General features: G+C 41.4%; 1 protein-coding gene and 1 pseudogene across 5 annotated transcripts in view; both read right to left on the bottom strand.

Moving 5' to 3' along the window:
* The window catches only part of LOC118774924 (protocadherin alpha-C2-like), a 150,740-nt gene that overhangs the window by 88,235 nt on the left and 50,091 nt on the right, over window positions 1-12,414 (bottom strand). Inside the window, exon 1 of one of the 5 annotated variants that reach the window (XM_036524535.1) lies at window positions 732-3,244. The exons of the other annotated variants lie outside the window; for them this stretch is intronic. Within the exon in view, the coding sequence (XP_036380428.1) occupies window positions 732-3,113 (2,382 nt within the window). The 5' untranslated portion in view covers window positions 3,114-3,244. Of the gene's footprint in view, window positions 1-731; window positions 3,245-12,414 lie in introns of those variants that run through there. 5 annotated transcript variants of the gene reach the window in all.
* Window positions 4,466-6,413, bottom strand: LOC118774006 (annotated as a pseudogene).

The following is a 12,414-nucleotide window of genomic DNA, read 5'->3' as shown; positions in this document are numbered from 1 at the left end:
TTTTTTGCCTTTAATTAGCTTCAAACGGCCTAGAAGGTTTCAAATTATCCAAATAATGGATCGAGGCTAATTTGTGAGTTTACGGTCTCCCAAAAGGAAGTGTATGTGTTGCAAATTCAGCACATTGTCATTTTAAGAGTATTTTTAATTACCATTTTGTCACCGCAGGCTAAATACCTCTTCTGAGTTCATATGTACTACCATAATCTAAGTAAAATAGCCTGGAATTTGTCCATTTGTTTATGTAAACACCTAGTTGAGATGTTGTCTATGTGATGAGGTCGCCATTGCGTGCTAGTTTAAGAGAAACTACACGTCAGCATGTGATTGATATCGTCCATCAAAGAAAATTGCGATACGTAGGAAAATTAAAAATTGTTAACTTATAAATATTTCACACTAAATGCAAATTTTTCAAACTACAGTTGAAACGTGACAAGAAAGTCAACCTCTGTTTTCACATTTAGCCTAAAGAACGTTACATTAACTGAATTTCCATGTGAAATGGAGGTCAGTCTCTGTGAAATAAGTAGTCTATAGTAGTACATTCTTATTTTTTATTATTATTATTTTTACAACGGCAACGAACTATGACTTGAAGGTACTGACCATAATTTTACAGGTTTTCTTTGTGAATTTCATTCACAAAACTATTCCGTCAATGTACGACATTTGACTGGCAACTCTACTGTAAGTCTTCTTACTGATTTTTACAGTGTAGCCAATCTTACCTTCTCGCCGTTGGGAAGCGTTTGGGTCCGTTTAAAAGTGTCCGCTCCATTAATACTGATCAGCTCCGCATCTGCAGGCGGAAACGGCGCCGGGAAAACCACAACGTCACTCTTCAGTGTGTCTGAGCTAAAACACACGTCATACTGCTGCGTAGATTTAGAGTAAGACCAGCTCCCGTCAGGGTGTGTGGTGATCACTGGGGCGCTATATCTACTCAAACCGCCGTCCGTCCTGTGGCATTTTACAGCTATTAAACTAATGAGACTCAACAAAAATATAACTGACACGGAGACAATGGCGATCAGCAAATACAGATTCAAATCTGAGAAACTCTCCTCCTTTGCCGGCAACTGTCTGAACGATGTCTGTATTTCTTCTGTACTTTCAACAACCACAACATCAATAGATACAGTCGCTGACAGGGAAGGTTCTCCGTGATCAGAAATCAAAATGACCAACGGGTGAGTCTTCAAGTCATTGTCACTCATCCGCCTCTTAGTCCTTATTTCCCCGGTGCTGGTTCCGATTCGGAAGAGACTGGTTCCCTTGGGTTCGGCGATGTGATAAGAAAGCAGCGCATTGTAGCCAGAATCTGCGTCTACAGCCCTGATCTTGGCCACAAAGTAGCCCGCTTCAGCAGAATAGGCAATATTTTCAGTATTAACGGAGCCCTGATCAGAATAGGGCGGGAGAACCATAGGACTGTTGTCATTCTCATCCAGGATAAAAACGTTCACAGTCACGTTGCTGCTGAGTGGAGGGACACCAGAGTCTGTGGCCTGAACTTGAAACTGAAACGTTTTTATTTCCTCGTAGTTAAAAGACTGCAGGCTGTAAATTTCTCCACTGACAGAGTTCACATTCACAGCTGTAGAAGTAGGAAACCCCTTCAAAGAGTTCTCACATAATGAATATGTTATTCTGGCATTCTCGTTAACATCAGGATCAACGGCAGACAATGTACATATCACACCTCCGACTGGACTATTTTCTTTCACATACACGTTAATCTCAGGCTCCGGAAAGCGCGGCGCGTTGTCATTCACATCAGAAACGTGTACACTAATAACGCTGGTGCTGGAGAGAGGCGGAGTCCCTTCATCTGTAGCTATGATGGTCACATTGTACTGAGAAGCGCTCTCTCTGTCCAGCGGCCCATCCACCACTAAAGAGTAGTAGTTTTTTAATGAAGGCTGGAGTTTAAAAGGCAAGGATTCTGATATTCTGCAATTTATTTCACCATTTTTCCCTGCATCGTTATCTAACACGTTAATTAGAGCAACAACTGTACCTACATTAGCGTCTTCTTTGACTGTGTTCAGTAGGGATGTTATCGCTATGGCAGGTGTATTATCATTAACGTCTATTATTTCAACTAAAACTTTGCATTGTGTGGCCAAAGGGGACTGGCCCCTGTCCTGCGCCTGAGCGCGTATTTCATATGCATGCGCCTCCTCATAGTCTAGACTTCCTTTCACCGATATTTCCCCTGAGCTGGAATCAATCGCAAAAACATCCCACACATCATCGGTTTGGTGGTTGTTTAAGGAGTAAACAATTTCACCATTTAGACCGAAGTCTAGATCAGTTGCATTTAGAGTTAATAGAACTGTGCCCTTTGGGGTGTTCTCCAAAACCTTTACTTTGTAAAGCGGTTTGGAGAACAGTGGCGTGTTGTCATTGATATCCAGAACATTAACAGTAATTTGTAAAGTCCCGGATCTGGGGGGTTTCCCTCCGTCAACAGCAGTCAGTAGGAGTTGAATCACAGGCTGTTTCTCTCGGTCTAAAGCTTTCTGCAGCACTAACTCAGCAGATACACTCTGCTCTCCACCGCTCTGTACATCCAGGGAGAAGTGTTCATTCGGACTCAGCTTGTAGCTCTTCACTGAGTTACTGCCCACATCGGGATCATACGCGCTTGGCAACTGAATTTTCATGCCGAGAAAGGCAGACTCAGAAATGTTCAACGTGAGGCTTTTCTCACGAAACGAGGGTGGATTATCATTAATGTCTAAAATATCAACTTGAATACGATAGAGATTCAAAGGCTTATGTATAATAGCCTCCATATTCACTTTGCATATCAGATTATTGGGACAAAGCTCTTCTCTGTCAATCAGTTCATTTACATACAGATTACCCGTTCTTAAATTTACCTCAAAATATTTTTTCTTGGATCCGGATACGATCTGAAATGTTCGCGACTCCAGTTCATGCACGTTGAGATTTAAATCCTTTGCAATATTTCCAACGAAGGTGCCCTGCTTTACCTCCTCTGACACGGAGTAGGATATCTGTCCACACACCAAATCCCAGCAGCACAGGAAGACAAACGGAATACGCAGCCACGCAGAATCCAGTCCGCCTGATCGTTTCATTGTTGCGTCATTTAACGAATCATTTAATACAGTAATACCCCAACTCGTATCCAAGATCCTGGCAGAACATGCAATGAAATCCAAGCAGGTAGAGTTATAAAGCTATAATACCAAAGGCTGGTCCACCATCATCGGCGCAGCGTAAGTATTCTCCTGCTTTCTGCGACAAAGACTCTCTCTCAGCATTCGATGTGCTTTGAGAGACGAGGAGGGGCCCTCTCACATCCAGGACTAATTTTTCATGGTCAACAGCGACACCATGTGGCTCTTTATAACCAAGGCAATGTTGTCATGTGATTCTCCTGCTACACATTCCTTGGAAGTCTAACCCTCATTCTTGCGTATTGATAAGGAATTCTAAAATATTATTTAAACTTCAAAACTGTATTACCTACATAAGCCTGCTTCAAAATATGCAACAGTAAAAACGAACCATATTTTAATGTTTGTAATCATTTTTAAAGATGTATTCCATGTTGTTGAACTGAAATTTAACAGAAGAAAGCTGAAGAAACGTCGACAATATGGAAATACTGCTGCGTTTTTTGAGCTGCCATTTTTGTTCATCTGAAAATGCAGTATTATGGAAATTGAAATGCATTAAATTTATTTATGTATACTAGTGTAACATATACAGTGCATGACAGGAACCCGAAATTCAGTTCTGAGATGAATGGGAAAAAGCTTTAAAAACTGCAGTGTATGTTTCAGAAAGAAGAGACGAAATCATCAGTATCCCAAATTGTTCACAATAAATTCCATAACCAGTCACCAGAAAGCCAAAAAAGCCAATAAAATGTTTTTATTACCCATTACTGTTTGAACATTTTATATGCTGTGAGAAACATTAGGACTACATTGGCACCCATATTTATCTAAACAGCAATGCAGTGAAGCTTTCTGATCCTGCTTCTGAGAATAATCTAAAACACCGGGCAGGGCAAAGGCCCCAGGGTCCCAGAAAGAAGTTCAGCCTCTTTGATCCTTCTTCTAGACCTGGAAGTGCAATTGCTCCGTATCCAGGGCTCCCCTACTCATAACACTAAGTGTCAAAAGTATACTGCTATCTTACTGCATGGTGCCATAAATCAGTGTGGATATAATATTTGGAAGTTCAAAAGATAAGACTAAAATAGCACTTTTTAGCATGACTAAAAGGAAAAACATGCCACTCAATATATTTAACTAAGATGGAGGCAGGAACCATAACACTGATCAGCAATATTGAAGGAGGAAGTTATAGTCCTCACTTATTAGGTCAGAGACAGGAAAAAAAAGCATATATGGGGAAATAAGGCATCTCCTCCCTAGCATGACAAATGAGTCCTTATAAACACAGGTGTCCTGTTTGTTAGTGTCCCGCATGGCTCTAACAGCAAATCCACTTCTCTTATTGTTCAATCACAGCTGGAAACTTATCCTTGGCCAGGGAGTACAGGAGGGGTAGAAAGGAATTCAGTGCTAATTACCATCACTAGGAGCTGCAACAGTCTGGCGGAGGGAGTGTAGTATATGTGGCTAGAAGTCCATCTAGTTGGTAGCTCCAAGGTCATGGATAGGCCTCTTAAGCTGCGCCTCTTGGACTGTCCATGACAGTTTTAGGAGGACTCTCGTCAGAATGTGGCGGAACAACCATAGGACTGTTGTCATTCTCATCCAGGATAAAAACGTTCACAGTCACGTTGCTGCTGAGTGGAGGGACACCAGAGTCTGTGGCCTTAACTTGAAACTGAAACTTTTTCACTTTCTCGTAGTTGAAAGACTGCAGGCTGTAAATTTCACCACTGACAGAGTTTACGTTGATCATCGCAGTCAAAGGCAGCCCTTTCGTGTTACCTTCTAACAAAGAATAAGTCACATGAACATTTTCATTAATATCAGGATCAAATGCAGACACTGTACATAACACACCTCCGATTGGGCTGTTCTCTTTCAAATACACGTTCATCTCAGGCTCCGGAAAGCGCGGCGCGTTGTCGTTCACATCAGAAATGTGTACAGTAATAACGCTGATGCTGGAGAGAGGCGGAGTCCCTTCATCTGTAGCTATGATGGTCACATTGTACTGAGAAACACTCTCTCTGTCCAGCGGCCCGTCAACTACTAAAGCATAATCGTGCTTATAGGTGGACTGAAGTTTAAAAGGCAAATTGCCAGGGATATGACATTTCACTATTCTGTTTTCACCTCCATCTTTATCTGACACTGCAATCAGAGCAATAGCTGTTCCGGTTCTGACGTCTTCACTGACTGTGTTCACCTGTAACATCACCGATATTTCGGGGGCATTGTCATTCACGTCAAGGACTTCAATTAAAACTTTACAAGTGCTACTCCGAGGTGGGAAGCTTTTGTCCTGCGCCTGGACTCTAATTTCAAACGCAGCATTTTCTTCATAGTCAATATTCCCCTTCACTGTAATCTCACCACTGTCGGGATCAATTGCAAACAAGTCCATTACATCCACACTTCCATGTTTCACAAAGGAATAAATTAGTTCACTGTTGTTACCCTCGTTTATATCCGATACATTTAGCTTTAAAACTGAAGTCCCATAAGCGACATTCTCAGATATTTGGACTTTATACAGCCGTTTGCAGAATGCGGTAATGTTGTCGTTAAAATCCAATACATTAACAATTTGTAACGTCCCAGATTTAGGAGGTTTTCCTCCGTCAACAGCAGTCAGTAGGAGCTCAATCACAGGCTGTTTCTCTCGGTCTAAAGCTTTCTGCAGCACTAACTCAGCAGATACACTCTGCTCTCCACCGCTCTGTACATCCAGGGAGAAGTGCTCATTCGGACTCAGCTTGTAGCTCTTCACTGAGTTACTGCCTACATCGGGATCGTTTGCTGCTGGTAACGGAAATCTGTTCCCTGGAATTCTATACAATGTAATATTAAGGTCGTTCAGGTGTTCAGGAAAACGCTGTCTAAAATGTTCACTTCAATAGGATGGAGCTGCATTGGTTGATGTAATATAGCCTCTAAATTAAGAGAACATTTTACAGAATTTGGACACAGTGTCTCTCTGTCGATTCGGTCGTTAACAAATAAAGTGCCAGTCCTTAAATTTACCTCAAAATATTTCTTGTTTGCTCCTGCTGTCGAAATCTGCATCTTCCGCGACTCTAGTTGCTGAACATTCAGATTCAGATCCTTGGCGATATTCCCGACAAACGTACCCTTGTCCACCTCCTCCGAAACTGAATACACAATTTGTTGAGAAGAGAATCCCGATAAAGAGAGCAACGCGAGATACAAGATCAAAACACGTCCGCCTCTTGCGCACAGATCCATGGTTGAAATCACCAGGTTTGTCTTTCAACTTCAACTCAAAGTATTCCTCCTGAGTAATTCTTCTCTATTCCCACTGTTATATCGATTGTAATGAAAAGCTGAGGCGGCCCGAACGGTCATCTATCATATTACATCAGCGGTAAAAAAAAAAAAAAACCTTTATTATTCCAAATAAGGAGGTGCCCTCTGAAAACAGCATACAAAACTGAATTTCGTGGTCATCTACGACACCGTGTGTTGTAAAAAGTTAAGACAGAGGATGTCGTATTCTTGGTTTCAGTGGAAGTTTCAACCTGAGAGTTCATAAAATGAGTAAAGGTATTGTTTTACTTTATTTAAAAAAAAAACTAAAATCTTACAATATCAGACAGTAAGACAGCAATGCAACTGAGCCTATGGCAACTTTCACGCTACACATGCAAACGAATATAATGTATTTCATCACAGCGTCACGGACACTGGGAACATTTCTACAGGTACCTTTTTAATAAATTAAAATAATATGATAGAAGGTGTGTACACGAATGAAACATTCAAAGGCACCACAATGTATCAGCTCTGTTCCTAATCACCATTGTGGCGTAGTGGGAACGAGTAAGGCTTATATCCTAAAAGCAGCTGGTTTGATTTCCAGTTAGGGCACAGTTGCTGTACTTTTGGGCAAGGTACCTAAACCTCAACTGCCTCAGTAAATAAATCCAACTGTAAAACAGGGGTTTTGGGCAAAACCGCTGTAAGTCGCTCTGGATAAGAGCATATGCTAAACGACAATAATTTCATGAAATAATGTAACATCTTCATTGCGCCAGGGAAAGGTGGGTAGGCCTGTTAAATATGATGTAAATTTAAATACAAAATAAATTCAACTAAATTCAAACAAAGTAAATGATAGCGTCTGTTCATCTGTTAGCTAATTAGCTCATTACAAAATCGTCAAAGCGTCAAATCGTCAAAACAAATCGTTAAAATATTTAGAGCTTAGGCATATATCACAAGGCCGTTTGATAAATCGGCTTCCAGCAAACAATTTTAAAAACAAAGTAGGATGAAAAGTACAAAATGATATCTAAAAGCACTGCAAGGGCAAGGGAAAGCAGGGCTCTCCCCATCTTCTGCTCCCACTGTGAAGTTTCTCGAGATCAACATCCGTGTCCAAGATTAAATAAATAGCTCTGGAAAGACGACTGCAGCTTGAAGGGACTCGCACACCCGAGGCAATTCTGGGTTAACCACCTTTCCTAAGAGTACAGCAGCAGTGCCTACAACCGGCAGCCTTTCGGCTACAAGTCCTGCTCCTTAACCACTACGCTAACACTTCCGCCCTACACATTCACATCAACGAGCTCCACTAACGGTTTACAGTGTCCTGTGATGGGCATCTGGACCCTGTCTGCCGCCTGCACGCAGGTCTCAAACGCAGCATTTCCCTCAATATCGACATTTCCCATCACCCCAACCTGACTGGTGTAAGCATCAATGCTGATAATATCAGTGGCATTCTGTGGATTATGATGACAGACAGTGTACATAACCTGTCCATTTAAACCTTCATCTAAGTTAGTTGCTTGTAGTTGTGTTATAATTGCATTTGATGGCACACTTTGAAGCACAGTGATTTTAAACACTGATGTGTTCAAAACAGGAGAGTTGTTTCTGGCAACGTAATACGTTAACAACTAATAGTAGACCACCAGACCTCAGGGGAGTACCTCCATTGGCATTGGTGAGATCTTTATGAAGAACTAGCTCCGCGGACAAACTCGTATCGCTATTCGTCTGCATCTCCAGGGCAAAATATTTATTAGGAGTCAGTCTGTATGTTTTGAGCAAACTGGTTCCAACAGCTGTGTCATAGGCTCTCTCTAAGGGGAAGCGAGACCCAGCAGAGACAGTGAACTCCGTAATATTGAGCTGGGTGGAACTGACCAGAAACAGCGGCAAATCATCACTGATATCCAACAGTTACCTGCACCCTGTACAACTGCAGGGCATTGTTCTCAATGGCCTCTACATTCACGGAGCAGGAGGCTGTGCCCGGGCACAGCTCCTCTCTGTCAGTCTACTCCTTCACAAACAGAGGCCCCATGTCCAGACCAACTCTGAAATACTGTTTCTTTGACCCAGAAACAATCCAAAATCTTGAGAGATCAGCTCCCTAGCCTAGCCTAGGTTGATTTCTTTGGTTATATTTCCAACAAAGGTGCCTGTTTTCACCTTTTCCAGTACACTGTATGAAATTTGCCCAGAACCCAGCTTTGTGAGTGTGGACTCAATATAAGCATAAAGAAAGCTTGGCATGTTTTTTAAGAGGAGTTTTATTCCTCAGAAAACTTTCAACTGACCTGAGCGTTCATTCAACAAGGCTCTTACCATTGTAAATCCTTCAGTGATCATGAACAAAAGATCAGCCAATCCTACAATCCTTCAGAATAATGCAGATGATATTGCTCAGACAGATTTATTTAAATTGGCTTATCAAGTTCATTGGTTTTATCAATGTATATTTTCCTTTGTGATGCGATATTGATTGAAAAATTAAACTCCATCTTAAGTAATGCCTCCTGTTTGTGACGTTGTTAGAATCCCTCTCTTTGGTAACATGAAGGGACAGAGGAAAATAACAATTCGTGGCGTCGGTTTAGAAGGGGAATTTCGGTGCCTTGTCTTTTTTTTATTTTATGAAGCAATGGCGACACCTATTGGGCAACTAAAAAACTAAAACTAATCTCGGATACAAATGTCAAAACATTGTACCTGTAACATGTCGGTAAATTGATCAGCAATGCACACATCAGGGGGTGGCAATGTCTGACAGCTCTGAAGACGCAAAGGCTTTTATAATCAATCCGTTCTCTGGAATGTGCAAATTATGTGATTCTTGCAACCCAGTCCCATAATATTCATAATGCATATACAAAATGCTTATAAGACAACAAAAATAAAAACTGTCAGGATGAAGTTCTATAAACTTGTACAATTCTAGAACTGTGCTCAACCACCCAGTCTTAGAGCACTGCAATTTATAAACTGTCAGATGTAAAACAATGAGGAAGATGAGGGCATTGGAGAACAAGGGGACTGTTAAATGATTTTTAAACAGGGTAATCTCCTTGAGAGGAGCAGAATCCCTGCAGACGCTCAGGGAGCAGCATGATGACAGTCCCTGACTTGAACCCAGACCACTGCAGACCACTGGCCTCTTTGCTCCTGGTGGTAACTATAATTATAATAACAACATCCAGGCTCATTACATGAGGAGCCACTGCACTGGTGCCCAAGGGGCCATTTCAATCAAAGCACAAACAGGCCCTAATTTCCCATAACAAATTTAATTCTGTATCACTTCCTATGATTACTACCACATTTGTTTCTTAATCGATGCCTGAGAGATGGAGAAAATGTTGGCTAAAGTATGACAAAAGGAAGACTCGCAAAATGTATTCACATTCATTTTTCATTGATATTCATTTATTTTTATTGATATAATTTTCCCCTGAGACAAAGACATGTAGATACTGCATGCACTGGATAAGAAGTCTGCTCAGCACATAAACATCCAACTAACTTACTGAACATCAAAGCAAATCCGCTTTGAGCTTTGATTGCAGCACAGACAGCATTCTCAGCGTCTCCATGGAGATGGCAGTCAGGAGCTCATGGATGTTACAGGACATGTAATCCAGGGATTAGATTCAGGTAGCAGACACTTTGCTAACAAAGCACCATGTTACTGTCATTTTTAATAATAACAATAACAACCACAACCACAATCATCTACATTAGCAATATGTTTCTGAAATCACTCAAACACAATGTGTGCCTTTCTGTAACATGATGCAATGCAGAGTCATGCTGGCTAAGCAATATTAGGATCCTCTTACCAACTACAAACAACTGCTGCAAGACAAGAAGAGAACATACGAGTGCACAGCATACACGCACACACACACACACACACACACACACACACACACACACACACATGTTTATGCTGCTAAGATCAGGTTAATGCTGCTAAGTTTCTGTTGCAGTGGTTACCATGACAATGCATTGCTGGCAATAATGATAATGGCTATAAAGAAGCCCCACACATATATGGACCCCGCCCATAATTCCTGGTGATTTTGGCCCTGACAGGTTCTTTAGAAACACCCCCCCCCCACCACCACCACCACCACCAAACACCAACTACTATTGAACCCCCGTGAGCATGCGTATGTGTGTTTTAGTATGTCTGTGTGTATGCTGCATGACTGTCTCCATAGAAACTAATGGATACTCTGAAAGGTGTCTGATGGGGCTAAGAAGGAATTGTGTTGTTTTTAGCTGCTGTTACACTATCATGCAGATCTCTGCTCTGCTGCGAACAGCTGCTGTCATCACCATGGTTACCACTCAGCCCTGCAGGGAGGTGGGGCTTTTTCACATTTTCTGTATTATCCACACTCAGCCCTGTAGCCATGTTTGCTCATTCACACACACAGCCCTTTTTACCCCGCAGTGCAGTAGTGTGCACTCTCTCTCTTTCTCACACACACACACACACACACACATTCAGTGAATAATATTTAAGGGTAGAAATGATTGACTAATTTCAGTACAGACAGTCAGTGTCAGAACCCTGATTTTATAAAGCTTTATATTCATCATCTACAAAATAATCCAAATCAAGGATATATAGCCAGCTTTCACACCAGATATCATTGAGTGAGAATTGCTCATGTCAGTGTTTAGTATTTAATTTGCTTTTAAAGGAAAAGAGCATTAGGTGGTCTTGCTGGGGGATCAGACTCACTTGACTTCCAAAATAATATGGTGCAATTTTTTTATCTTGCAAGAAAAGGCTACACCAAAAAAACATTTCCTGGCACACTGATTCTGCCAGCAGTGCACTTTTCACTGTGTCTCTGAGAACTGAGGAAACCGGGCTGCAGACAGCACCGGAACAGGAGGTGTGCCTCGCAGCTGAGGATACGTAGTAATATTAATAATAATATTAATAATAATATTAATAATAATCCATCCTCATTTCATTACATTCCGCCATCTGATTCATGACATTATTTTTGTTTATTCAACATGTTTATCAAATCTCTCCTTTTAAATATTTGATTTTAAAAGCCAGTAAGTCTGACAGTGTTTCTTTAAACACTGCTGAGTCTCTCATACCAAATATATACACAACCAACCAGCACTGGCTGAAAGCTCACCATGCTCTGCAATTTCCTTAATACACAAAAGAGGTAGAGTGTGTGTGTGTGTGTGTGTGTGTGTGTGTGTGTGTGTGTGTGTGTGTGTGTGTGTGAAAGAGAGAGAGAGAGAAATATCCCCAAATACTGCCCTCCCTTACCAAACAGTGTCTTGAGTAAAGGTCACATCCGCTTCCAAACATTTGCGCCACTGACCACATTTACATCCTACACTCCCTAGTTAGTCAACATATCCACCACCCATATTTGCATGCCTTATTGATTTTTTTTTATAGATTGATTTTGAGCATCTGGTAAGAGGGCTTATACTATAAAATTTTTCAAAGTGGTGCAGAAGGTAAAGTGTATGACCTAATCAAATCAATATATGTCAACAATACATGTGACGTAAAAACTGGCAATAAACAACCTCAATCTCTTCACTCAAGGGCATGTCATAAAACAGGGGTGCATTTTAATCAGGGTCTACTCAATGTTTACATCAATGAGCTCTCACTATTACTGGAACAATGTGCAGCCCCTGGCCTAATCCTGTACAACAAGGAAGTCAAACTTCTGCTCTGTGCAGATGACGTAGTGCTGCCGTCACCCCCTGAGCAAGGGCTACAGCATCTGAACCTGCTGGAGCAATACTGTGAGTACTGGGCACAAAAATCCAAAATAATGATCTATTTAAAAAGCCCAGATCCAAGAAAGGATGACACATCTTCACTCTAGGAAACGCGACGCTCGCACCTGCATTGTCTTATGACTACCTGGGACTGAAAATCAGTGCTTCAGGAACCTTTGAT

Source organism: Megalops cyprinoides, chromosome 3 (genome assembly GCF_013368585.1).
Source record: "Megalops cyprinoides isolate fMegCyp1 chromosome 3, fMegCyp1.pri, whole genome shotgun sequence".
Lineage (NCBI taxonomy): Eukaryota > Metazoa > Chordata > Actinopteri > Elopiformes > Megalopidae > Megalops > Megalops cyprinoides.
The sequence above is the reverse complement of the archived record's forward strand: the minus strand, read 5'-3'. Positions and strand labels throughout refer to the sequence as shown.